This window comes from Hirundo rustica, chromosome Z, assembly GCF_015227805.2.
Source record: "Hirundo rustica isolate bHirRus1 chromosome Z, bHirRus1.pri.v3, whole genome shotgun sequence".
NCBI lineage: Eukaryota > Metazoa > Chordata > Aves > Passeriformes > Hirundinidae > Hirundo > Hirundo rustica.
In genome coordinates this window covers 82,727,883-82,754,185 of record NC_053488.1, presented here as the reverse complement: position 1 = coordinate 82,754,185, position 26,303 = coordinate 82,727,883, and the positions used below count along the sequence as shown (strand labels likewise).

At 42.7% G+C, this 26,303-nt stretch overlaps 2 protein-coding genes across 7 annotated transcripts; one reads left to right on the top strand and one right to left on the bottom strand.

The window, feature by feature from the left end:
* Nucleotides 1-830: 830 nt before the first annotated feature.
* Nucleotides 831-7,147, top strand: MCTS1 (MCTS1 re-initiation and release factor). The gene is made up of 6 exons (XM_040089421.2): nt 831-938; nt 1,536-1,688; nt 2,407-2,504; nt 3,581-3,714; nt 4,745-4,812; nt 6,924-7,147. The coding sequence occupies exons 1-6, from the start codon at nt 928-930 to the stop codon at nt 7,003-7,005; spliced, it is 546 nt and encodes a 181-aa protein (XP_039945355.1). The 5' UTR covers nt 831-927; the 3' UTR covers nt 7,006-7,147.
* Nucleotides 7,148-9,677: 2,530 nt separating this feature from the next.
* Nucleotides 9,678-12,433, bottom strand: C1GALT1C1 (C1GALT1 specific chaperone 1). Of its 6 annotated transcripts, none has more exons than XM_040089414.1 (2): nt 12,336-12,433; nt 9,678-11,065 (listed from the first exon to the last, which is right to left on the bottom strand). In XM_040089414.1, the coding sequence occupies exon 2, from the start codon at nt 11,058-11,060 to the stop codon at nt 10,104-10,106; it is 957 nt and encodes a 318-aa protein (XP_039945348.1). In that variant the 5' UTR covers nt 11,061-11,065; nt 12,336-12,433; the 3' UTR covers nt 9,678-10,103. The 6 variants fall into 6 exon arrangements, with proteins under 6 accessions (XP_039945348.1, XP_039945353.1, XP_039945350.1 ...); XM_040089419.1 differs by lacking the exon at nt 12,336-12,433 and adding an exon at nt 11,955-11,978; XM_040089416.2 differs by lacking the exon at nt 12,336-12,433 and adding an exon at nt 11,813-11,916.
* Between the last annotated feature and the right edge of the window lie 13,870 nt (nt 12,434-26,303).

Genomic DNA, 26,303 nt, shown 5'->3' with positions numbered 1-26,303 from the left:
GATTAAATTGTTTTGTATGGAAAAAAGAACTTGGTTGTTAGCCTAATGGTAACCTGGACTTTTACGTCCTCTCCTCCCTTCCCTTTATGCCAGTGGTAGCATTTCCATGACTCTAAAAAGAAACTGGGTGATCACATGTATGTCTGTTTATATAGCAGCCATCAGCCTAAAGAACAACACAGGTCTGCTTCTCAAAGAGTGAAAAAGCAGTGTGGTAATTTCTGTCTGCCTATGCCTTTCTATTCACAATTGCTGCAACCATCACCAAGCAAAACCTATTTCGATTCTAATAAACACTATGGATGGTCTTCTTCATTAGAATCCCTCTCTCTGCTGCAAGCCAGGCTTCTGCTCCCTCCTCACCTTGAAGATGTTGCACTGTCACCTGGGACTGATTCCCTGTCCGGCTCCACTATCTGCTGTTTGACAAGAACTCAATTTCCCCTCCCCAGAATGCTGCTGACAGGATCAGCGTCCTGCTCTGAAGCTGGCATGAGGATAGCTTCTGCTCTGCTAGTTTGAAAATGGCTGTGTTTTTTCCAGTTAAACGTATTTTGTGTTTAAATCATCTCAGTAGCTATCAGCACTTTGCTCTTCTTATTTTACCGAAATGCCTTATATTACCTGGGAAAAGAGCGCCGTGCCCGTAAGTACCAAGCACCTCGTTGTTAACCCTACCAACGCGCCCGTTGTGCCAGGGGCAGCGCGCAGGCAGGAGATGATGCCGAGGGTACTGGCACAGGCACCGCCTCGGCGCCCGCTGTGCTGCCGCTGGCCCCGCCCGTTCCGCGGGGATGGAGCGGCGCTTCCGGCGGGCGCGGAGGGAGGGACGGCCCGGCCGGAGCCGCGTGTGAGCAGCGCCGAGGCTGTGGGTGCCCGCCCGCCCGCCGGCCCCGGCCTGCCCGCCCGGCGCCCCCCGCCCGCAGGATGTTCAAGAAGTGAGTGTGGCAGGGCTGGGGGCGTGGGAGGCGCGGGGGAAGGGAGCGGGCCCGGCGCCCCCTCAGCCCCGGGCTCGGCGCTGCGCTGACGGGAGCGGCACCGCGGCCTCCTCGGGCAGCGCCGCCCGCAGCCCTCGGCTTTGCCTTGGGCACTCGCTCGTTAAATGGAGCTGAGTCATTAACTTGTCCCAGCTTCGAGCGATAGAAAGCGCCGTTCGTATTTCTGTGGTGGACGGGAAGGATTCGCATCGGGACAGGGCTGTGGGTGTTGTGTTACCAGCAAAGTACTTTAGGAGTTGAATAAAGTAGCACTGTGTGCCAGAGTTTGTCTGTGAGATTAAACACGTGTTTTGCGGCTGTACAAAAAGTTTAGAGGTGAGGACAGGCTGCTGAGGGGGATCCCCTGCCCTCCCCCAGCCCAGTGTTCCCAGGGGACAAATTTAAGCCTCAAGAAATCCTGCATTTGAAGGTTGGACAGTCAGTCTGCTATTAGACTTTTACAGTGAATTTATAAATATTTCTGAAGGCAGATGCTGAAAAATGCATCTTTTGTGCAGCAAATTGTGCATTTCTAAAACACTTTCACTCACCTGACAGATTTGATGAAAAGGAGAATGTATCAAACTGTATCCAGCTAAAGACTTCAGTTATTAAAGGCATCAAGAATCAACTGATAGACCAATTTCCTGTTATTGAACCATGGCTAAACCAAATCATGCCAAAGAAAGATCCAGTCAAAATAGTAAGATGGTAAGTATCTTTTCTCTCAAAGTTTGCTTTTAAGGTGCTAGGACTGCTTCCTTTGTGTGTTTACTTTGTACAGTAGATAATCATAGCACTTTCGATAGGCTTCCATCATACCTTAATAGCTAGTAGTCCGTGTTATTGCCAAGCTAGAAAGTTGGCATGTGCTTATTGTGCTTTAAAGGCAAATGCTTGTAGGATGCTTGAGGAACTTAAAAATTCTGCCTGGTACTTAATATACAGTGTATTCAGGGTCTCTCTAAGATCAGAACATCACTGTTGTTGAAGGGAAGCATTCAGCTTTATGGACATGGAAGCTCAAATTTGTTTGGATTCCTCTCAGTAACATTTTGTACTATTTTTGGGTTTCCATATATTATCTTCATTATTTTCCCTTTTTCTAAATAGAGGGTAGTACATTTTTGCGGAGTTCTCCTTATTCACTCTTTGTATTGCATTCAAAAAGCAACACCCAAAGAAATGCAGTTTGTGTGTTTTGTCAGTAGGTTTCTTTTTTTTCTCAAAGGTCGAAGAAGTGAACAGGAGACCACTGATGAAGAAAAAGTCATACAAAAGAATAATATTTTTAGTTACAAATGTTGTTGCTAATTGACTCTTCTTATTCTCAGGTGTTAAGATAGACTGGACTTCATAAAGTAAAATACTGTATTTAAACTATAGAAGGGTTAAGTAGCTATTTGAATTTTTTTTTTTAATCTTGCAGTCATGAACATATAGAAATCCTCACTGTGAATGGAGAGTTGCTGTTCTTCAGGCAAAGAGAAGGGATTTTTTACCCGACACTAAGGTTGCTTCACAAATGTAAGTTTCCTGAGGGTGGTTGTGCTGGGAAGCAAAGGGTGACAGTGTGATTCCACAGGACATCTGTAGAACCAAATTAAAAAAAAGCTTCCGATCCATGTATTCCATGCTTATGCATATTTCAGAATACATCTTAAAGGTACATTATACTTTCTTAACTGGAATTTATTAATTTTCTGTTTCACGTCTATGTGAATTGCTTTCATGCTATATGTTGAGCAATCTGAACTTTGGTAGGTAAGAATTAAATTGTGCAAAGGTCTGTAAAAAAGTCTTAAGAGGCTCCCCTAGGACAGAGAGATAAATTTGCTATTGTTGGTCCCTGTCTTTTTTCCTTTCAAGCTTGTTATACAAATAATTGTAAGTTCTTACTAAAAAAATGTTCTGTCTTCCTGAGTTTAATGATGTAATACATATCTGTCTCCTGTAGGAACTTATGCTGCATGCTTTTTACTTTTCACAATTTACTCTTGCACTTTTTTTCTTCTTGTTCTACTTGATTGTGTTACTCTGTTTTGGATCCAAGAAAACATTCTTCAGTCAGATCTCAGTGTTGGAAATGCTTCAAGAGGGTGACTGCGCTTGCAGGATGCTTGGAGAACTGGCAGCTTTCATGAATTTTGTCCATGTTTGCCTTTTTTTGTTCTGTTAACATTAAACTATTTTTCTTCCATGTTGGAGTAATTTGTAAGAGTGCATGGAGTTTGCAGAATTTAAGACCTCCTGGTTTTAAGATCTCTTAGGATGGGCACTTGGGTGGTTGCTTTTCCCTAGAGGTAAATTGTTGCTCAATTTGTGGGTCTGTGATGTGGAGGAACCATAGTCTGAAGTGCTGGATTATATTTGGTTTTTAGATAAAAGATGTGGTCTGGGAGGACAGTACCTGTGTCATTTGGGGTCAGTATTTGTGTCCTTCTGGGATGGTGCTGCCCAGCTGGAGCTCTGGTAATTGTTTCGCAAACTTTCTACCCTTGCAGGACGCTCTATAATTGCCCCACTTAAACTGACTTGATAATAAGCTATTCATGTTGTCATGGTGCTGTATTAATTGCAATGCTGTATCTTTCCCCTCCTAGATCCATTTATTCTCCCGCATCAGCAGGTTGATAAAGGTGCCATTAAATTTGTCCTGAGTGGAGCTAATATAATGTGTCCTGGCCTGACGTCTCCTGGAGCAAAGCTTTACCCTGCTGCTGTTGACACTGTCGTTGTATCCTTTTTAACTATGAATTATTGCTCACTGTGAGAGGAGTTAAATTTCTGTTCTTGTGTTCTCAGTTGACATTATTTGTGTTACTTTGGATTTTAATTGGATTTCATGAAATAACTAGTAATGAGAAAGGAGCTGCAGAGGTTTAGATGTTGCTTGGCAAGGTTAAAATGGTTCATATTTTTTCACTTACTGTGTATTCCAAACCATATAACTATTCCTGCTGTACCGTTGGGTGGGCTGCTGTTCCATTAACCTCATTGATAAGTGGAGCTCCTTGGTGATTTTATACAGAACAGTAAAAGTAGATGAGGTGCAGTGCAATTTGTCCCCTACCTTCTCAGTCAATCCTGTATTCCCTTTAAAGAATTCTCTGCTGTTCCTTGGGAATTAGGAAAGATGTTTTGGGTCAGATTTACTACAGGCAGGACTTGCTCTGTGTGTCTGTGATGAAGTTAGCATATGTAAAATGAGGAAAGTGTGCTAATTCACTCATTATATTACTGACAAAAAACCCTGAACAAATACAGTGTTTATAACACCAAGCTGTGCTGCTTTTGTTGTTAGTTAGATGTTATAGGGAAAAGACCAGCAGTTAACATCATGTGTTGCTAAATTCTGAAAAGGACACGTGTGATTTCAGTACTTGTGGTTTTTAAATTGGTGTCTCAGTTCTTCTGTGCCTTGGAATCTAAAATGGCCCCACAAACATGTGCCATTTAGTTCCAGAAAGGCAGAGACTGTCATCTCTGTGCTGGGCACAAAGAAAGAAATGTAGCACTGGGAGATTTTTTCTGTAGTTGCTGTTCCAAGTTCATAAATACATGCTTTGTTCTACACACTGATTCAGTTGTTAAATTCAGTGCATTGTTCTGCTTATCTTTAAGAGCTGCAGCTCTAGAATTACTAAAAGGTTGAAAGTTCAACACTGGCTTTTGAAAGTGTTTTTGGAAGTAATTTCTTCATATTTGCTTTTACTTTTCTGATATAGTTTAAAAAGAAAACTGTTTTCCTTAGCAATCATTTGCAGGCAATAATGGCAGAGGGAAAACAACATGCATTATGTGTGGGAGTAATGAAGATGTCAGCTGAGGACATGTAAGTGTTTTCTAGTGTGTAAGCTGAAATATAACCTGTCCCATGTTATTCTTATGTTAGTTTGGAGTATAAGCACCACTGTCAAGGTTCCTGCATTGCTGTTGCAGCAGCTTGTGTTGTTCAAGTACTGAAGTTGTAAGATTTCATTTTGTTGACTGGTATTCAGGGAAAGAAAAGGAGGCAGGGAAATGTCTTCTCTCCTTATTGGGAATCAAAATAGTTCTTTTCATATGAATATGGAATTTAAGAAACAAAACATTAGTACTACTACTGAATGTTAGTATTTTTAGTGCTCTCATTATATTTTCTCAAAGATCTTGTTGAACAAAAATACACTTTTATCAAGTATTTACTACCTGAGCTAGGCAAGAGATGTAATTTGGATTTGAGAGGATTGAAAACACTGAAGAGATTTTTGTCTGCAGGGACAGCAGAGACTCAAGTCCTACTGGAGCTTGGTTGCCTGTATAGGCTTGTTTTTCTCTGTGGCTTGCTCTTTTTCCTTAGGGTGTACCCACATGCAGTATTCCTGCTTGCTGTGCTGACTAACTTAGCTGAGCCTCTTGTGAAATTTAGAGGTCTGCTCAGGGGATAAACTGAAAACCATTTGAGAAGGAAAAGAGGTACAGAAAATGGAAATGGACGTTAGTTGTTCTTGGCTCTCAGATAGTGCTAAATTATAAGCAGCTAAATCACTTTGTCATTTTAAGTTCTGTTAACGTCTTGCAGGATGCGAGGTGCACCCAGCAGGTTTGGGGTGTGTTGGTTTCCAGATCCATCTGTCACTTGTGGCAGTGAGGAAGCTTTTTTGGTGAAAACAAGTTAGTCTTTTTTGAATGGTTAATTCTCAGCAGAAGCCTGTCCTAAGCAGTAATAGTAACATGAGGCAGAGAGTTGGGAATGTCTTAGAGGATGGGGATAGAGTAGGACTGCAGAAACCTGGATTTGGACTTGCTGTAGCTGTTGAGGAATTATATTCTTCAGGATTCTTTGTCGTGCTTCAAAAGACTCCAAGAGTAAGTGGAAAGAAAAGCTTCTTGTGTCCCAGTCCTAGGACTGCCGTGATTTACTGTGATAATTGCAAACTAAGGTCCTTTATATACCTAACTTCAAATCCACCAGCTTTACAGCTGAATACCGTGTTCCTGTAAGAAGCAACATGAACTGGAGAGGAAAATGAAATTATACTCCTTTCTGCAGCCTGTAGCTGCTTTTTAGTGTGACACAGTTCCAAAATCTTCTGGTTTGCACAGTGGGATTTCAATCTCTTGGTGTGATTACTACATATAATGTGTTAATATTGTGTTAGCAGCATTTTCCTTCCTGATTACCTTTGGACAGGTTGTGTAAGTAATAGAACGCTTGGTGTAAATAGATTAAATTATATTTTATATTCTCCAGGAAATGAAATTTGTTCTCACTCCCAGAAAGAGATTTGTCTTGTTTATTGTGGCAGAACCTTTTTTTTTTTTTTTTAACTGGAAAATAAACACATTCATTGCAGACACAAAGCAGCAATTTTTTAAAGATGACATGACTCAAAAGATGTAATACTATAAAGGATAGCATGTTTGTAACAAGCTGCGTGTCCTTGGCACGTAAATTTAGCATTTTTAATTCTTTATTAAATGGGTAGATGACCTGCAGCTAGAAGTGAGGCAGCTCCACCTGCATTTGATTGTGTCAGTGGCACTTGGAACCAGAACTTGTTAGATTCCACATTCCAATTGTCTTGTACCACATCCTTTGGTGGGAGGGGAAGCCTCACAATTGTTGTGCTACTTTGATAGAGAAATGGTAAAATTAATTAATGGTAAAATAGCAGAAGTCTTGTCTGAAGAACTGTGTCCCACAAAGAAGTAGTAAAAATACTGTGGAAAGCTGTTGAAAAAAAAGTGGAAGGCAAATATTGTCCTCTTATCAGTCAGCAATGTGGACACATGTAATAACAAATATTGTTTCTTGACCACTTGCTGTGGAAGATAACGACTTTGTGGTTGATAGCTTTCCCTTTCCATTTGACAAATGCTGCAGTTTTTGCTTAAAATAATATATTTTGCAGTGGTATCCTATTTAACCCAGTTAATACTTCTACGTTTTTCCTTCTACAGTGAGAAGGTCAACAAAGGGATTGGTATTGAAAATATCCACTATTTAAATGATGGCCTTTGGCATATGAAGACATACAAGTGAAACAACAAGAACTGTTACTCCAAAGGAATGCACTTAGATTAAATGTGGACTGCTTTGTAATTCCTTGTTTTTAATGTGACTGAATGTACAAATTATTTTGTTCTGTGGCTATGCTAAATAAATCCAATTGAATGCAAAAGTACTGTTAGGCTACAATAGTTTTCTAGATTTCTTTTTATTACAGTTATTTTGTCTTAAACCTGAGTCTTCAGTGACTGAAGATATTTGATGAAAGATTCTGCATGGACTGTGAGTAGACTGTTTTAAATGGAAAGGAGGAAAAAGCCTAGAAATGTTTACATTTTTGTGCTCTTCTAAAAGAGTAATATAAAGTATGTGTGAAATATAAATATGGTTTATAAAACCTGTGAAGCATTTCAGATTTTTTCTTCTGATTGACATCTTGTTAGTCTACCTAGTTTCTTGAATGTGGAGAAATCAGGTTTTCTGATCTTATTTTTTAACTTATTAAGAGCATCAACTTCATTTAACTTAAGGATTTTCTCTTCTTAATATGCATTTATCTGTATAGGATTTGTGAACTCAGACTGATATGTGGGTTAGAAATTCTTTTGTGGTGGCTCATATCTGAAGACTGTATGTATGTTCAGATTTCTACCTGCCAACACTTTGACACTGTTCTCCTCTAGTGGAGTTTGTAGTAATGGTGAGCACACCCCCAGAGAAGTTGTGTGCCGCCCTGGTGCCTGATACTCTCTACTCCCTGTGTGCCGCCTTATTTTAGGAGCAGAAACAAAATTGCTGTTAAATAAAGCCGTGACAGCAAAACGTGTTTCAGCATAGCCAGGAGCAATTTTTCAGGCAGAACTTGAAGAGCTCGCAGCTTGTGCACACTGCCACATTTCTCCATACAGCTACAGAATGGGTTCAGGAGCACTGTGTGTCTGTCTGGATAACCCAATCCTTTGTTCAGCATACCCAAAGCTATGCCTATGGAAAAATGGAATACTGTAATAAATTAAGGAAACTTTTACGGTCTACCACTCATAACTGTCTCTGGAAGCATTTATTAATATTTCAAACCTTTATTCTAACACATGCATTTTACAACAGGAGAATGTGCCAGCACCTTGTCTTGGTGATGTTCTGCAGGCTTGGGTTCCTCATCCAGGGACCTTTATAGACAATAGTAGTCAAGGTGTTCTCCATCTGATTCTAATGCCAAGTTAAGACATGGCAGAAGGAATGTATTGCCCAATACATAGTGCTTTTAAAATTCTCTAAAATAATTTACAAGTCTTCTGAAAATTATAGGGTAAATATGAAACTATTTTTCAGTGTAGGAAGACAAAATTTAAAGTGTTGCAGAAAAAGTTCTGATCAAACCTCAGACCTTGAGAATGCTGGTGAACATTTCTGTGCATCTTAAAGCTTTCATTGTAAATAAACTGATTTCTGCTTAGTACTATGGGAAATCAGTTTATGCTTCAGAGGTTTTTTATTTTTGTATAAAAGTAGCTATTCTTGCCTTTTGTGGTTTGCTTTTACCCTTCCATCTTTTCCTGTTGTCCTGCAGCACCTCAGATCTTTGACAAATGAGATTTTTTTTCTCAGAATTTTTCACTCTCATTCTCCTATGGCTGCTGTTGCTGCAGGGGTGTCAGAACTGTTTTTAATCATCAGAAACACTGAAATTAAACTTTTGCTTTCTTTATCTGGTTTTGTCAAAACTTTTGCAGCTGTATTATTCTGTAAGAAGAAACAAGCCAAATCAGGCTTAATTTATATACTAGTTTAGCAAAACATCAAAGGTACAAGTTTTACCTAGGTTTTGGCAGCAATTGTGTATGTGTTGCTGTCAGCTGAGCTCTGACTGACAGGATGCGAAAGTGCATTTTCTCTCACTTAAAAAGCAGCTGAGCTGTGGGAGCTTGTATGGAGGTCTGAGCAGTTGCATTACCTTTCTTGTCAAAAATCTGATGCTTAAAACAAAAAAACCCCAAGATGTGGATAATCTCATCAGCTCTGAAGCAGCTGTTCCACTTCCCCACCTGCCCACCTGTAACTCAGGGTAGGGTTTTACAAGTGGTTGGTTAAAGGTGAGGTAACACAGTCTGCTCCCATGTTTTATGAATATTGTAGTACCAACAAAGCTTGTGATAGTCCTAGATGTAACAGATGGACAGTAGTATGTTCCTCAAGTCTTGAAACACCCATGTCAGATCGGTGAATTCTACATGGAGTAAGTACTGAAGTGCTGCTTGTCCATCCACGTGAGTGGACAAGAGTGTGACCAGGAACTTGTGTAAAACTGACTGCACTCTATTGTTTAAAAAAAAAAAAAAAAAAAAAAAAAAAAGGCACTGAATTGTACTGACAATTAACCAACTTCCTTGTAAACACTATTAGCACCCACTAACAGGAGTAAAAATACTGAACCTTTATTCTAACATGCTTATAGATGGAGCAGAATTTCACATGCGCAATTTATCTTGTGCTAACAGACTCCCTGACCGTGTTAATAGCTATTCAAATACAGTTTATCTTTTTCTTTTGTCTGCTTAGAAACAGTAGTCCAAAGGGCACTTGCTGCAAGATTTCTTGTCACCTTGCTTCCTGCTGTTAGAAGGCTGTACATGAGCTGGCAGGTGCTGTATAAGCTCAAGCTATTGTGTAGTTCAGTTTAAAAAAAACAGCCTAAAGTTACAGTCTGAGACTGAATCTGTAGCCAGTTTTATTGGTACATCTTAGAAAGATATAAAGACATTCTAGAAATGCCGGGAAGAACTGAAATAATCAAAGTCTTACAAAAATATATTTGTAAGAGTAGACTAAAGTTCATTTGAGTTTTCATTAATAAATATTTACATGTGCAAATCCCCCCTATAAATTTAATTTCCTTTCACAATAACCATTAACAGCTTTTCTTATCATTTCATTCCAGCACTGTCAAAAGCCAGAAGCATTTCTCTATAAAAGATTTAGAAAAAAATTCTCTTTCCACTTTTAAAATTAAGAGCTTTACCAACCCTCCATGTGCAAAAAAATCCCCGTATACCAGTACCATAATGTGTCAGTACAACTGTGTATTGTGAGAAGAGCCGACTCCACGGTTCCATGCCTCCTCTGAGGACACATCAGTCATTGTCCGAGCCTGGTGGGGGCAGGAAGACCAGGGCATCACTGTACGAGTGGCCGTAGGGCCTGAGCCTGTACACCCCGTACATCATCACGTGCATGTGGTTGGGGGCCAGCCCGCTGAAGGTGATGGCCATGTCGGAGCAGCAGCCGTCCACCACCTGCTGCGGGTGAGTGGACATGGCCTCCTTAATGAGTGCTCCGACGGATTTAGTGTTAAAGACATCTTTCCCTTCTGAATCTTCAGCGTTTTCAGCAAACACGCCAGTGTACTTCAGGCAGATTGCCAGCTGTTTGTCCTCTGCGAGTTTCCAAATCATACCTCCCTGCTCTGGACACTTGTCGGGGTCTCCAAGAACACCGGAGAGTCGTCTTAGTGACTCAATACTTAAGACGATTCCTCCCTCGCCATCTACATACTCAAGGTCACCAGATTTCACAGTGTGGCCTATGTAAAAAGGCTGTGAGGGGTCTTTTTTCAGTAAGAAATACTTGAGATTTTCAATTATAGCAAATGTCGTTGGATATGCAAGGAAGAACCAGCTGAATTCATCCTTATAGCGTTCATATGTTATCTTGTAAGCTTTCCGCATCATCGCCCACAAATCATTTGCGTTGACGGATACAGAATCGAACACTTTGACATTTTCCGAGCTGTAGAATTCTGCCTTGTCACAGTGCTTGCTCCAGGTCTCCCTTGCTGCTGCCCAATGCCCCAGATCTTTTGGTTTGACAAGGATGATACAGTAAACACGGATGCTTTTACTAAGCTCCACACGTTCACCTTCTGAAAGGTTTAAGACATCTTCCTTATTGGGAGCCTGGATGTGATGATGCTCGTGGTGATGTGCTTTGGTCCCATGGCCCACCTTAATGTGTCCGAGGAGCGTAACCAGCATGCAGAAGGCTCCTCCAAGCACCACACCCTTGATGAAGGAGCTGCTTTCGGAAATCATCCTTCCTAGAAAAGAGATGCACTGTAAGAATTTCAAAGAATAAGTGCACTAGCACGGATTCCATATGGTTCTAACGCAGTCCTCAATTTCTAAACCCAGCTGTAGAGTTCCCTATCTCCCGCACCAGGTCAAGGCTGCTGAAAGCGGTGGCCATATCCAGGTTCCCGGTCGCGGCTCCCGGTAACGGTACGACACGAACCCTGTGCCCCGGCCCCTCTCCGATGCCGTGACCGCACGGCTCCGGCACCGCCGCCTCCTCACCCGTAGCGCCGAGAGACCGCGAGACGCGCTCGGGCGCTGACGCGGACACATCGCGGCCAGCGCGCACCGGCGTCTCCCGGCGAGCCCTCCCGCAGCCCGGTCCCCGCCTGTCCCGCTCCACGGCGCTCGGTGCCGGAGCCGCCGTAGCTCCCCGATCCGCAGTCCCGGCGGTACCGCCGTTCCCGCCGCAGGTTCCCGAACTCCCCGATCCGCAGTCCCGGCGTTCCCGGCGTTCCCGCCGTAGCTCCCCGAGCTCCCCGATCCGCAGTCCCGGCGGTACCGCCACTCCCGCCGCAGCTCCTCGAGCTCCCCGATCCGCAGTCCCGGCGTTCCCGCCGCAGCTCCCCGATCCGCAGTCCTGGCGTTCCCGCCGCAGCTCCCCGAGCTCCCCGATCCGCAGTCCCGGCGTTCCCGCCGCAGCTCCCCGATCCGCAGTCCCGGCGTTCCCGCCGCAGCTCCCCGAGCTCCCCGATCCGCAGTCCCGGCGGTACCGCCACTCCCGCCGCAGCTCCTCGAGCTCCCCGATCCGCAGTCCCGGCGTTCCCGCCGCAGCTCCCCGATCCGCAGTCCCGGCGTTCCCGCCGCGGCTCCCCGAGCTCCCCGATCCGCAGTCCCTGCGGTACCGCGGCTCACCGGAGCCGCGCGCACCGCCCCTTCCTGCGCCGCCGGAAGCGCCGCGCGGCCGCCCCGGGCTGCGCGCGCTCGGCGGGGCGGGGGCGCCGCCTGGCGGTGCTCGCGCGGCCCTGGCCCCCCCTCACGGCCCCGCCCGCCCCGCGCGCTCCCCTCAGGGGACCGCCGTGCCCCCGAGCCGCTCGCAGAGCGCTGCGCAGGCACCCGCGGGCCCTGGTGTGCCAGCACAGCTGATAAAGAACCCTCCCAGTCCGACCGTTCACGACACCCTTGGCAGCCATGCTCCCAGCGCCAGAGACAGTTCCCGCTGGGACAGAAGCCTCTTCACGGCGGCTCCCGTGACACGACGGGTCCCCCGCTTGGCTCCCCACACATCCCACTCACACAGTCAGACCAGGTTTCCCATGGCTGAGTCTCAGATGTCTCGTCCCATAAAGGGATTTATTCCCGGCACAGCAACACATAAAGAGCTCTAGCTAGTGCCTCCGAGGAGGATCTCAATTAAGCAACCCCTGGGCTTTTATCACATCACAGTGTCTCCTCCCACAGGTCTCACTCTCCCTCCTCAGTCCTCTGGTCCTGCCCCCGTCTCTGTGTCCACCAACTTCACTCTCCTTTGTTATCCAACAAGATCGGCATTTCCTGGCTCCTGCTATGTCACTGTTTCCATCCACCTGGCTGGCATCACCCATCTTTATGCCCTTTGTTATCCCAAAGATTGGCAGTTCAGAACCCACCTCGGGCTCCCACCCAGAGCTCAGTTTGCATCTCAACCCATATCTTCCAAGAAAAGTTCAAATTTTCAGCACAAACTCCGCTTTTAAATGAGAATGTATATGAATGGGGACAGAATAGTAAAAGAAAGGCAGAACTGGCCTTAAACCGTATCCAGGATTGTAATGAATGGGCCAGGAGACCAGCTCCTCTGAGAAAGCCTTTATTGAGAACAGCTTTAGCGTGGGGCCCCATGGGGTCATACACAGCACTGCTGCTCCTGATGGACGATGCTGAGGAGGAGGTGTTCAGCTTTGCTGCACAGCAGAACTGGAACGTCTATCTTCACAAAAGTCCCTGGGAAAAAATGGCTAGCTTGCAGTCTAGGGGTGATCGAGTGCTGGCTGGGTCACAGTGACGATACCTAAACTGGCTCTGGTTGATGACTGGAGGTTCTTTACCACTCGCAAAGTTAGAGATGTTGTTTTCAGTCTTTAGTTTTGCTGTGGCTTGTCATCTATAGGGGTCTTTTGTGTCAGGTGCACCTTAATTTGCATACAGCCTTGGGCACACAGTCTCTTGGGAGCAGCAGAAGTGGTACTCAACAGAGAGGATGATGGAAAGAGGTACAAACATAGGGTGAACATTGGATGAACATACATGGAGATGCCAACTCAGGGTGATGGAAAAAGGGTACAAACATAGGCTTAACTAGTCCCAATTTCTCAGAAAAGACAAAAAATATTAACTTTTAAGTGTGAAGGGAGGTGGACTTGAAGATTTTAACATCTGATACTGAACAGGTAAGCTTAAAACTTTAACATCCAATGATGTACTAACTTTTAGATCAAGAGTCCATATTATTTTACTCTTCACAAGGATCAAATCAAATATATCCAAGTATATCTAGGATCAAATATATATCAAGTTGTGAAAACCACCAATCATTTGTTTTAACATTTTAAAAGTTTAATAGTAATAAAATGGTTATAAAAATAGTAATAGAATTAGAGTAATAAAAATTTAAACAATTAGGGTTAGGACAATATGAGACAATAAAATCAAAGTAACAGACATCTGGGTGCCTTTCTGGGCAAATAAGCTCTGAAAATGCACCCCCGTTAACAGAGGATTAACTCTTAAATGTAATAGCCTGTTGAATATTCATACATCTCATACATGATGCATAAATTCCATTCAAACAAAGAATTCTCTCTGGTCAGTGTAATTTTTTTCCTCTTAATCTCTATGGCATCTTCAGGGCTGAGCGAGGCAGGAGAAGTTAGTTTCCTCTGATAAGGAAGTAATAAATTCTTTTCCTCTGAAAGATTTACGGTTCCTGTGGCTGCTATCTCTTTGCAAGTATCCCCTTCCTCTCTTAAAAAAAAAATACTTAATTTCTATTTTAACTACAAAAACTACATTTTAACTACAAAACTACATTTACCATACTATCAAAATATTAACACAGCATTACTAATCAATACAACATAATACATATAGTAAATATCTTGCATAGAGCAATATAATATGCACTTTTCACAAAGTATATCAGTGTTGGGGGTTCAGTTTGTTTCCTTTTTACTTATAGAATTTTTCCCCATAAGTTCCTAGGAGACTAACTACTGCGTACTTATGGGTGCCTGACCAAAACAAGGAGGTGGCCAGAAGTTGGGAGGGGGAAGATTGGGTGAGTTTTTGGGGCAGAAAAAAGGACAGGGTTGGAGGCAGCTACACTCTCTTGCTCTCAGCATTGGAGAGAGGATAGCCAGGCTGCTGCTTGCTGTGGGAGGAGTTCACTGTCACCACCAACTCTGGTCCTGGAAATGTACCATCATCTGCTCATGTGCCCCAGAACTCTGAGCTCGCCTCCTCCTGCCGTGCTGAGCCAGCCCTGTCTCGCTGCCGCCCTGCACTGCTTTGAGGTTTTTTGCTGCTCTGTGGCCCTGTACTCCCCCTGCTTTGCCAGCACATCCCTGCTGTTCCAGTTACCACCGCGGAGCTTCTGACAGATCTCATCCACCAGCCTGGGATTTTCCACCATTCCAGCTTGGTGCTCTCAGAGTCCTGCAGGGGCACCGAGATCAGACTGCCCCAGGCTTTCTGAAACAAAGCCCCTCGAGGTTCCTGGTTCTGTTTATTATTAATGCTGTAGTTGTTCTTTGTTTTCTTGTTATACGTACTAGTAAAAAACTGTTATTCCTATCCCCATACTTCAGCCTGAAAGCCCCTTAAATTTTCTAAATTATAATAATTTTGAGAGAGGGGGGTTTGAATTCTCCATTCCAAGGGAGGCCCTGCCCCTCCCTAGCATATACCTGTCTTTCAAACCAAGACTGTGGTGGTGCAGAACTGTTTTATTAGATTTTTGTAAGAAGTTTATGTTATGGTTCGTTTCACTGTATCCCCAATTCTGTATCCCTTTTGTGTTGTCTGTATAATAAGGTGTTTTGTGTCAATCATCCCATACCTCACATGACATGTAACATCCCCTCTGCCCCAACCCCCCTCTCTGGGGCAGCTTGTCTATCACTCCCGGGGTCCCTCCCGGATTGTGAAATCTCCGGGAGAGGACTTCAGGTGATAGGTAGCCTGGGGGAAATTCCTTTGGCTCTGGATTTTAGTGGTCTGAAGCTTGGGGGTGGGCACACCTTGTTACCCCCTGAATCCCCTGATTTGTTGTCTTGTTGTATCCTCCCTGGGACCCTCCCCCGCTTATAGGGGGTAGGAGGGAGGAAGAGGCTCTCTCAGCCGCGGGGTTCTCAGCCTGGAAGCTCTCAGCCACTGGGTTCTCAGCCTGGAAGCTCTCAGCTGCTCGCCTCGGAGCTTGGAGATCTCTGCTAATAAACATCTTTTAACCTGCTAAGCTGAGAGCCAGCCTTTTCTCTTCTGCTGCTGTTGACTGTCACCTTTGGGTCCAGCTGCTAAGCCAAGAAGCCAAAACGAACTGGAAACTTTGTGTCTGTGTTGACCCGAGCTAGCTGGGGGTCAGCTCCCACCCGGAGCGGGGACACAACCGGACACACAAGACAATCAGTATCTCAGGTATATCCAGAGTCAAACCCTGGCGATAACTGCTATAAATTTCCTAACCAATACAATAACCTGTGCTTAAAGCATGGTACATTTCACTTGTTTTTCTGCCTCCCCAGAAGAGAGCACAACACACACAAAGTTAGTTACTATTTAGAATAAACCAAAAACCTTATTTTCAGCTAATACAACTTTTTCTTTCTTTCTTTCAGTGATAATTGTTCTGATTTCCAGATTGTCAGAAATGCTTTCTACACATCAGCTCTCAGGAACTTGGAGTGGACACCTGATTTGAATGAGCATCACAGAACAACAGTTTTCTCCCCTTTTCCACCTGCCTCTTGGAGGGAAAAAAAAAAAAAAAAAAAAAAAAAAAAAAGTTTTACACGTTATGTCTCTTTGTTAGCTGATTAAACTGTACCCTTAGGCCAACACAGTGATTAGGATAAAGATCTATAGAAGTTTTCACTGTATTGTAAGGTATATCCTTGTTGGATGAATTTAGAAGGTTTTACATTAGTCAATTTTCAGCTGAGGTGCTCTAGATTTTATGGCATCTGTTTGGGTGCCGCAGATGCCTCAGTTATTTGGTAAGGCTTTTTTTTTTAAGCTCCTAGCTGTACTGTAGAATTCAAAGTTTAACAGTGTTATATTTGGCAAAAAGACCTGTGAGACGATTGATTGCTTAGCTCTTCTGGGCCTGGGGAACAATTGGTTGAGGTTCAGGTAAAAATGTTACAAAATAATTCCTTTGGTTGGGTTAGTGCGTGTCCAAAGTGGCCAGTTCAGTGGAACTAAATGCCAGTTACACACAGTGATAGGAGAGTACTGTCACTTTGTACAGGTAGTTCTGTTGTAGCACTAGGGGAACGTCACTCAACCTGTATTTTCCCACCTGACTGCTTTTATTCCTATATAAAGGAATAAATATGTGGACAGTCAGGTTTTTATCACATACCAGAGACTGGAGATGAGTTCAAAGATTTTTTTTAGTACCTCCTGTTTGCAGAATCAATTGTGGTTTTTGTGGCTTCTGCAGTTGCTTGATCATGTACTTTTGAGAGATTTGAATGTGTTGCAACTCACTGCTTCAGCAGATTCTTCAACTTCAGTGAGGTTCTTTGTAGGTCTCTTGACAGAATGACTAATGTAGCTACAAATCTTGACAGTTGTTTTAGTGTCCTTTCAACATTGCTTTTATCCAGCAGTAGATCAGTGAAGAGAAAGTCTAAGTAGCAGGACAAGCATGTTATAAACCCAGAGAGACTCTCTGGCTTCAGAAATTGTTGCTTGGTTGTAGAAATTACTTCTCTGCTGTAGACTTCAGGACGGTGTGGATGAATGAAGAAGAGAGATCTCTGAAGCAGGGTTTTAGAAGATGAGGTTTATTGTAAAGGATATGCGGCCTTGCTCTGAGCTGCCAGGCGCAGCTCGTGGCAAGGCCGAGGGAGTGGGGGAAGGGAGAGGTAGGGAGAGGAAATTCCAAGAGAGGAAAGTCCTCGGGGAAGGGTGCCAGGCAAAGAGAAAGTCCAGCGCCCTCAGGACCTCTTATCAGGGGTCTCAAGGTGGGCTGGAACAGGGCTTGGGCCAATGGGGTTACAGATACCTGATGCTTCAGGGGAGGGTTACAGGTGTGGGATGAACCATACATTGGGGGTGAGACAGAACATTCCATTTGACCTCTGGGTCTGGCTGCAGGTGACCTTCAGCTGGTCACGTAACTGTTTTCCCAGACATCCAGTAGCTAGGACATCTCAAACATCAAAACTTACTTTCAATTCTATCTCACTTACAGGTTTCACATTCTCAGAATCTAAGCAATCATATTTATAGGGCTTTCTGGCTTCATCCTCTCCAACACTTGGTGTTCAGAAGATTAAAATGGCATCGTAATGCATGAGGTCTCACAACAGTGATTGTTAAGTATTTTGGAGCTCATTTAGACACACATGTACTCCTGTAACTATCCATCTCAACTTGCTATAAGAAATTTTTTTTAAGAACTTCGGGGGATAAGTATTCAACGTCACTCTGCCATCCGCTGAGAACCAACTAAATCTTGTAACTGAGAAAGGGCCAGCCCTAAGATGGAAATTAAATGTGGAAAGTCAAGGGGAATGCTCAGTCACACCCAGGAATGAACCAGGAGAACTGACTCCTCTAAGATCACTGCAAATGGCCTTGCATTACTTTTATATTAAAACATGCACTCCTTTGTTCATAGAGAGTACTGCCAGATTTCAACTTTGAGTACTGACTTGCTGTCCATGAAAATGTTCATTAGTTGCAACTTCATCCCTTACTTCCTACTGATCCTTCATAGTGACTCTACCACCCTTTGGAACAATAGCAGCCTCTGGAACCTACAGACCTGTGTCAGGATCTACATTACTGACAGAGTTGATAAGCCCCATGGCTTGTTGCTTACTGTAGCAGCATGGCAGGATGGTGAAATGCTGGTACCTTCCTGAAGCGTCTCCTTCAGAAGCCACTCGAGTAGGCCATGGGAACAATCACTTCAAGTCCATGCACACACACACATGCCACAGAGAGCTCAGTGAAGGAAAGAAAGGAATGGCTTTCTGTATGATGAATTCCAGTGAAGGTTTATTACGTTCACCATGCTGAAGGGATCAGGGACAAGAGACCCAGATCAAAGGAGAGCCTAGGGTTAAGTATGGGGCCAGGAACCAATGGTCTGAGGGCAAGGGGTGGTACAAGGGTAGGACAACGAACAATGACTTATAGGGGACACAGGGGCAGGCCACCAGGGATACCACAACGGGGAATCAGGAAAAGGAAATACCATGAGAACTAGGGAGGTATGAACAATAGAGGTGGGCAAAGCAAAAAGAGGTAGGAAGAACAAAACTGAGGTAGATTGGCAATAGTTCTGCAGGGCACCATGGGGGAGAATCTTTTCTTTCAGCCTCGGCAGGGAAACTCTATGATAGATTCTTTCAGGGCAAAGCCCTGGAGGTTTCCCTGTAGGGTTCAAGGGTTTCCACAGTTTATCTCCATAGACAGATGTGCTGGCTTGAAGGCAAAACCAGCGAGAGACTCCAAGTCAGAAAAAACAATTTAATAGGAGAGGAAAAAAAAAGTAAAATACAATAAAATAAAACACATGCAATGGTACAAAAGATCACTGACAGAGTCAGAATACAACCTGAAACCGTGGTGGTAGCAGTCCAGATGAAGTGGTCTTGTTGAAGCAGTGTTCCTGCAGAAAGGTCTGGCAGCTCTTGTCCTCTGGGAATCCAGTGGGTAAGGCTGCCTGTGCTGTCCCAAATCCCAGGTTATATCCAGGTGGGAATGCTTGGTTCCTCCCCCTGGGCGGAGCATCTCACAATGGGCTGATATCATTTTATCAGTCTTGTAATGGGTCCTTGATTGCCCATTAAACAGAGATAGCTCCTGGACAGAGTTACCTATGAGTCATGCAGCAGGGCATTGATGGGCCATTAACAGAAGATAGTCTGGAGGCAGGGGGCAAGGGAAACAGTGCCCAACCTAGCTTCAACAGCTCATGTAGATGGTGATAGAATACATACTTTGGGCACATCTTACATTGTAACCTAGGACAACAGTACTGTTTCTTTGTTATTTTCTGATTATTTTCTGGTTATTTTCTGTTATTTTCTGTCTCTCTTCACTGATTGCATCTGCATTTGTCTTCTGGTTCTCTTTCTTGCCTCCATAAGAAAGACATCAAACATGTTCTAACTGTGTGGTGCAAAATATCTTTCAGAGACTGGCTATTATCAAAATATATTTGATAGGAACTTTGTTCCAATGAATGTCAAATGTTTCAGCTGACACATAAGTTGTCATCTTTTACTGGCACTGCTTGTTAATGATCACAAATGAGCGTCCAGATCCATCTGTCTTGCTGTTATGTATGTGTGCAGCAGGGAGGCTGGGCTGGAGTCTGCAGGTGCACTCAGAACAGGTAACTGAAGCCAGGGGAGAGCTATTGCAGATGTTTCTGGGCAGTTAAAACACTAGCTGGGCTATATGTCCTATAGAAAGAACCCCTAATTGAGATACTGTTGGAATTAAGAGAAATGCAAAGGTGAGGTTGAACTAGGACAGCTGAATTTGTCATCACATAATCCATATATTTATAATGCTGAAGCTATGGGAAAATGGGGCTTGTTACGAATGAAAGGGGAGAGCTTAGACAACTCCCAGCCTTTGCTCAGGTCTCTGGCAGTAGGCAGTAGCTTTATTGAGGCAGCCAGCACCCCAAAACCCACTCTTACGCACAAGTCCTTAATAATGACTGATCAGGCCCATTACAACATGAATTATTTATTGACAAGATATAAGGAAAACAGACATAAGACTTTAACGGGCTTACTTACAACACAGGATAAACAAAATAACTACTAGTAGATAAAAATACAGTGCACAAAAATAAGGTACCTATGTTACAGCTAGTGAAGAAATAGTGTAGATTAGGAGCCAATGTGACTTACCAGTGAAGGATGGTGGTGTGCTAAGAGTCTCCTGATCTCTCTCAGTCCCACGGAAGTATCTCAATGTGAACATCTCCACATCAAGGAGAACTCTCTACACTCTCAGAGAGTGTATAGGAGATTTCTGATTTCTTAAAAATCATAGTGATCTTTTATAGTTGTAAAAAGTGCTTGTCTGCCAGTCACTTATTTCTGGCTTGTCCTTTCTCACTATTTTAAATACGTATTATAAAGTTGGCTTATTGCAAATATTAAAAGGAATGCTATATGGATAATGTTGGAATAACTTTGCTGTATGAATATAGTTTTTATTTCTGCTGTTAACAAAACTTAGAAATAGTAGTGGGATAAATAGATATCTTAGGTCATGGAGACTCTGTGATGTTAAAATGCTTTTATTCATACAACTAACTGAGAGAATGTGAAGGTAATTAGGTGAATAGTCACATTTGTGGATTATCCTATCTAGATTAAGATAACAGTGACAAAAACCAGAACCCCAAAGGAAGAATTTATTGAGTTTCTGTTATCAGGGAGTGTAAAAACAACAGGAGGGAACCATGAAGAAAAATAAAATATATTGATTTAATCTACAGGATGGCAAAATGACAAGTCAAAGGTTAAAACCAAACAAAAGAACATCTAAACTCAAAGAAATGTTTGAATAATGCAGAATGGTCTATGAATATGCAACAGGCTGGTGAAATAGAAAAATATATTTAAAGGCTGTTTCCAAGATAGTGTGTGCTCTTGGCTGAATGCCAAGCACCTGGAGATATATATATATATATATATATATATATATATACACACACACACACACACACATATATAGAAACCCTTTGCTTTATTTCCGTCTCCTATTGTCTTTTTATTAAACTTTTAAAATTTAACCAAGAACGTGAACCTTGTTTTTCACATCACCATTCAAGGAAGGAAGTTTATTGCTGGCTGTCTTCATTTGAAAGACAAGTATGTGCGAGGGAGGGGCAGGGCCTCCCTTGGAATGGAGAATTCAAACCCCCTCCCTCCAAATTATTATAATTTAGAAAATTAAAGGGCTCTCAGGCAGAGGTGTCCGGGGATAGGAGTAACAGTATTTTACTAGTATGTATAACAAGGGAACAAACAAGAACAACTACAGCATTAATAATAAACAGAACCAGGAACCTCGAGGGGCTTTGTTTCAGAGAGCCCGGTGCAGTCTGATCTTGGTGCCCCTGCAGGACTCTGAGAGCACCAAGCTGGAATGGTGGTGACAGCGAACTCCTCCTGCAGTAAGCAATAGCCTGGCCGTCCTTTCTCTGATGCCGAGAGCAAGAGCGAGAAAACTGCCCCCAGCCCCGTCCTTTTTTCTGCCCCCCCCTAATTTGCGGTATTTTCCCCCTCCGACAGAAACTCCCAGAGACAAAAGAAGCGTAGAGCTCCTTTGGCCCCTTTGTTCTGCTTAAGTACCTCTAAGTACCGAGTAGTTAGTTTTATAGCAACTTATGGGAAAGAATTCTGTAAGTAAAAACAAAACCAAAAGCAACAAACAAACAAATAAACAAACAAAACTCACCAAAAATCCACCATAAAACAAAACAAAACAAAACAACAACAAAAAACAACAACAACAAAAAAGAAACAAATCTAACCCCCAACTCTGGCTAAGGGTGTTTTGAGCTGAAATAATTCATCCCAAAACAAACCATCCTGGCCTAGCTTAGCCACGGGGAAAGTAGAAATAACCTTTTGCTTTATCAGGGGGCGAAAGGTCCTGTTACAGGGGTCAAGTAGGGTTATAGTCGGGAGGCCCCAAACTCACCTTGAGTAGCTGAACACCCATTGGAGCCAACAGAAATGGTGCAGGAAAAGGGCTTTTAAGAAGAGAGCAACTATGTTCTGTTATGGTACAGTCCTTCCAATTGTTTCATGATGCCCACAAAGTGTACAGTTGAACAAACATATCTGCTGAGGTCTTCAGTCCTATTGTTGAAAAGGTTGGGAATCCCTGTTTAGAAGTCGTAAAATAGTGAGGTGGAGATTCTGGTTTACAGGAAAATATTTCTTGCTTCAGTTCACAAGCACCTGCTCAGCTCAGGATTGCTTTTTGGAGGAATGAATTCCTGAGCCAAGCTTTAGCCACCTCTTCTGAAAATTTTGCCCTGTATTCTCTTCTTCACTTTAGTTTTACATTCAAGAATCTGGAATCTGAAAAGATACAAACTCTTTATAGGTCACGTGCATCTTGAGCCACATACAACACCAAAACCATGTCTTAAGGGTAGGCACTGGACAAGGGAAGAAACTTTTAAAGCCATCAAGTGTTATATTTTTAGTACTTATTTTAGGATTCAGATTGAAGAATTTACCTTTAAAAAATGTTCTTTCCAACTGTTGGACAAAATGTGGAAATTGCAGTTGAAATTCTCTTATATTTATAGGAGGTAATGCATAATATGATCTTTTATCCTTGAAATCTGTTAAATTGATGAACTATGTTAAACAATAGTTTTGTATCACTTTTCTCTCACCTTTCTTCCATGAGAACTGTCAAGAAAGGGCTTGGCATTGAAATGGCTGTTATTTAGGTGGTGCTCTCAAGCACAGGAAGGTATGTGAGAAGGAAAAGATACATGACTGCAAAAGAACTTTGGAGTGCTTTATAATTTCTTCAGATTTTCATGTGTGTCACTGCATACAAAACCCATCTTATTCTCTGAGTATGCTAAATCAATCAAATGAATGCTAATGTCCTGCTGGCTCCAGTAATTCAGCTGGAACTGAACCATCAGAGACAATGCCTAGAGCTGAAATGACATCATTGTCATTTGAATGGCTCCATGCACAAATACAACAGAAAGAGAATAGGAACTAGATATTTTAATGTCAACTCTTTTAAAAGCACAGGAAAAAATGAATCATCATTGATCAAATAGAAATAGACACCACCCCCCCCCCCAAAAAAAAAAAAAAAAAAAAAAAAGGAAAAAAAAAAAAGAAGAAGAAGAAGAAGAAGAAGGGAAATCTTATTTTCAAGATCCTAAAGGAAAAATTGAAATGAAAATAGCATTCTGCTAGAAAGAATGAGTTCTTAATAGGTCTTTAAAATAAAATGCATGAAACAGTGACAAAATGATTTTGCAGCATCTTCAAGTAACTTAGTTTTGTCAGTCTGGAATTATTTGAAAAAGACCTCTGCAGAAAATTATAGTCCCAAATTATGATTTTGCAGGCTCAGATTGCATAGGTAAGAAGCACCATTGTGAGCAGCAGTGACGCAGACTGAGAAGCCAGAAGGGAAACCTTGCTCTTCTGGAGCTGCCTTGATGTTATTTATGGACAGTTTATGAAATCTGAGCGCAGGACTAGGCTTGTGTTTTGGTTAACATGGATTCTGTTCCAGTGTCTGAGAAAATGTATTTTAAACATTGCCTTGGTTTGGCTACCTACAGCCTGGAGAGATACAAAAGCTTCTGGCATGGTATGTCTTGTAAAAGGGCTTATGGTGAGTAAGTGGCTATTGTTACTAGATGGAAAGACCTGTGAATTTATGTTGACATTAACCCACTAAGGGAAGAGAAGAAAGAGGAAGGATGGAAATCGAGCATATGACAGGCCTGAATGCCAGTAGCTTCCACAAGATGTTTTCTTGTACCAAATGTTAACATCTCTTAATTTTGCTAAGGAAATCAAGGCTTTGAAGTATCAGATTCTCCAAGAAGACATCTGCTTTCTTATAGCAATGTTGAAACAGGAGATTCCTGAGCTGTATGTGTAGAGGCTAGATATGTGTTTGCAACAAACTGGAATTACTAATGATGTCATAGCAGAACTCAGAGCCCTGTACTGCAGCTGTAGATTTGTGATGTACCATGGACATTAAATGCCTGGTCTTGGGGTTCGGGAAGAATTGTTTCATCCTTCCCTGCCAGCTGAGGACCTGTGAAAGAGAGAGCTTGTTCCGTATAGGAGGGGATGCTGTCACTTTGGCACTGTGATCAGGTGTAGAAGCTGTTTAGTTTCTGAGGAAGCAGGTTCAGAAGTTCAGAAGTTCAGTGGCACTGTAAGCAGTGCCCATGGCAGTCACACGGGAGCACATGGAAGTTGCATAGACTGCGGGCAAGAGAGAAGAGTGGACAAGGTCTGAGTTTGCTGAGTCTGAGATCAGCGACGTGTTAGATTTCAGCCTATTTATCTTTAAAACAGATGTTGGCAGTGCTATGTTGCCTCACAAAGGCTCAGCCCGGCCAGTCCAAGCCGGCTGCCCAGTTTCTTTCTATTTGGTTTGGAAACAGGGGGCTGTATTTAGACTTGTCACTTGCACAGCTGCTGTGCTGCAGCTTTTCGCAAAAGCTGTACTGTTGACAAGTAAACCACAGCACTCCCGTGCTCTGCCTTTTACTGGCCTTTATGGAGTCCTTTAACAAATATATAAAACTGCAAAGGTGCCACTGCTCCTTAGCTTGATGGTAGTATCTGCAGTGTAACGGGGGGACAGTTGTATGGAAGGGGGCACCAAGAAAACGGCCCCTGGAGATCCCTGAGCCTACAATACTCAGTACTACTCCTGTCTCCCTGCAGGGCTGGCACCGAGGATGGCCGTGATGGGGAGTGAATTTTGGTTTGTTTGCACCAGTAACACCTCCCAGCAGTCTTGTGAGGGCAGGGAGCAAGCCACTGCCGCTGCTGGATGGTGCTGCAGGTACAAATATGTCACACTTCCTAAGTACCAAGAAAAGGAGGTCCCCTTTAAATAAATAGATGGTTTTTCAGAGAGGCAAGAGAGGGATGTTATGTGCTGCATAGTTTTCTCTCTTCTCCCCTAATTTCTATAGGGCTTCCATATACTTTATACCCTCTATATGGGATTTTTGTTTTCAATATGTGCAATATCTAACATACTTATAATTTGGAGAGTATGCTCATTGTTTAAGACACTGATATGCTGGTACATGGGTAATTGTTCCCTAGTTCCTGCTCATATCTAAACATCTATCTTAAGGTAAATAAAGCAGTAGCTGATTGCTACACCTCTGGGTTTAAATTTGTCATCTCATTAATCTGAGTAATTTTTCTTGAGGAAAAAATTATACACATGCTTGAATCAGTTATATCAGTACAAGAGGAGGTGAAGCTGCTATGACAGAATAGAAAAATCTCTTTAGGAATGCAAATTTTCACTGATGTGCAGTATCTATTCACATGCTAAAAGATTGAATTAAAAGTGATAATTATGTGCTGTTTTTGCTGCTTAAGTAGGTTAATGCCATTATGACTGTGCTACTTAATGGAAAAATTTAGAATCAGACTAGCATGGGAATACTAAAACATTTAATGGATTTCTGCTCAAGTCATTCTTTCTATTATGAAAAAACCCCACCAAATATATATAACTAAGTCTTTGGATTCAATTATGAATTCTGTCTTCTAGTTTGAAGGGCAAAATTATCACTTAACAGCAGTTCTCTGAAATAGAATTTTAATGATTCTAGTCATCTCATAGTTGAACAGGTTTTTTCCTGATCAGTAAAAGTTAGAAGATTCTCAGTGCTGAATCAGTTTTAATTATTAATCTCAACCAGGTAAAAAATACGGCGTCAGCAGCATGTCTTGAGCATCTGTCAAAGAAGCTGTCAGAAATGTTCTCTGTGGGCTGTCATGTGTTACCTGGCTTCTCTGCATGAGGAAAAGGATTTGGTACATGGTATTGGAATGAGACTGTAGATATAATGCATAAGAGGAGAAATATGCCATTTGCCTGGAGGGATTCTTTTGGTCTGATCCCAGCATTTTATAGTTCTAAAACAAATTTGACGGGCTTCATCATAATGTGATCCTGTCGCCCCAAGAAAATTTGCAGTAGTTTGGGAGAAACGTTTGTTTAATCTTGGAAGGAAGGAAAGGAAGCATGAAGACTGAACAGTTGTGCGTCATCCTTTTAAAGGTTGCTGCTAAAGCAAATGGCTTGAGGTATTGTGATGGTGTAACTCGTGCTCCTTGAATGTGTATTCATCGTTTATAGAGAGGTGCTATTGGAGACAACTGCTGTTGCAAATTCAAAAGCAAGAATAATCTCTTGCAGAAGCTCTGCAAAACCTTTCTAAGAGGAATACAGACGAAGGTAGGAAGACCAAGTTCA

Excerpts from the sequence above, each read along its gene's own strand:
- MCTS1 (XM_040089421.2), top strand. Across the intron at positions 2,505-3,580 it reads ACTAAGGTTGCTTCACAAAT|ATCCATTTATTCTCCCGCAT; the intron begins GTAAGTTTCCTG and ends TTCCCCTCCTAG. Across the intron at positions 3,715-4,744 it reads CTGCTGTTGACACTGTCGTT|GCAATAATGGCAGAGGGAAA; the intron begins GTATCCTTTTTA and ends AATCATTTGCAG.
- C1GALT1C1 (XM_040089414.1), bottom strand. The coding sequence starts at position 11,060 with ATGATTTCCGAAAGCAGCTCCTTCATCAAGGGTGTGGTGCTTGGAGGA.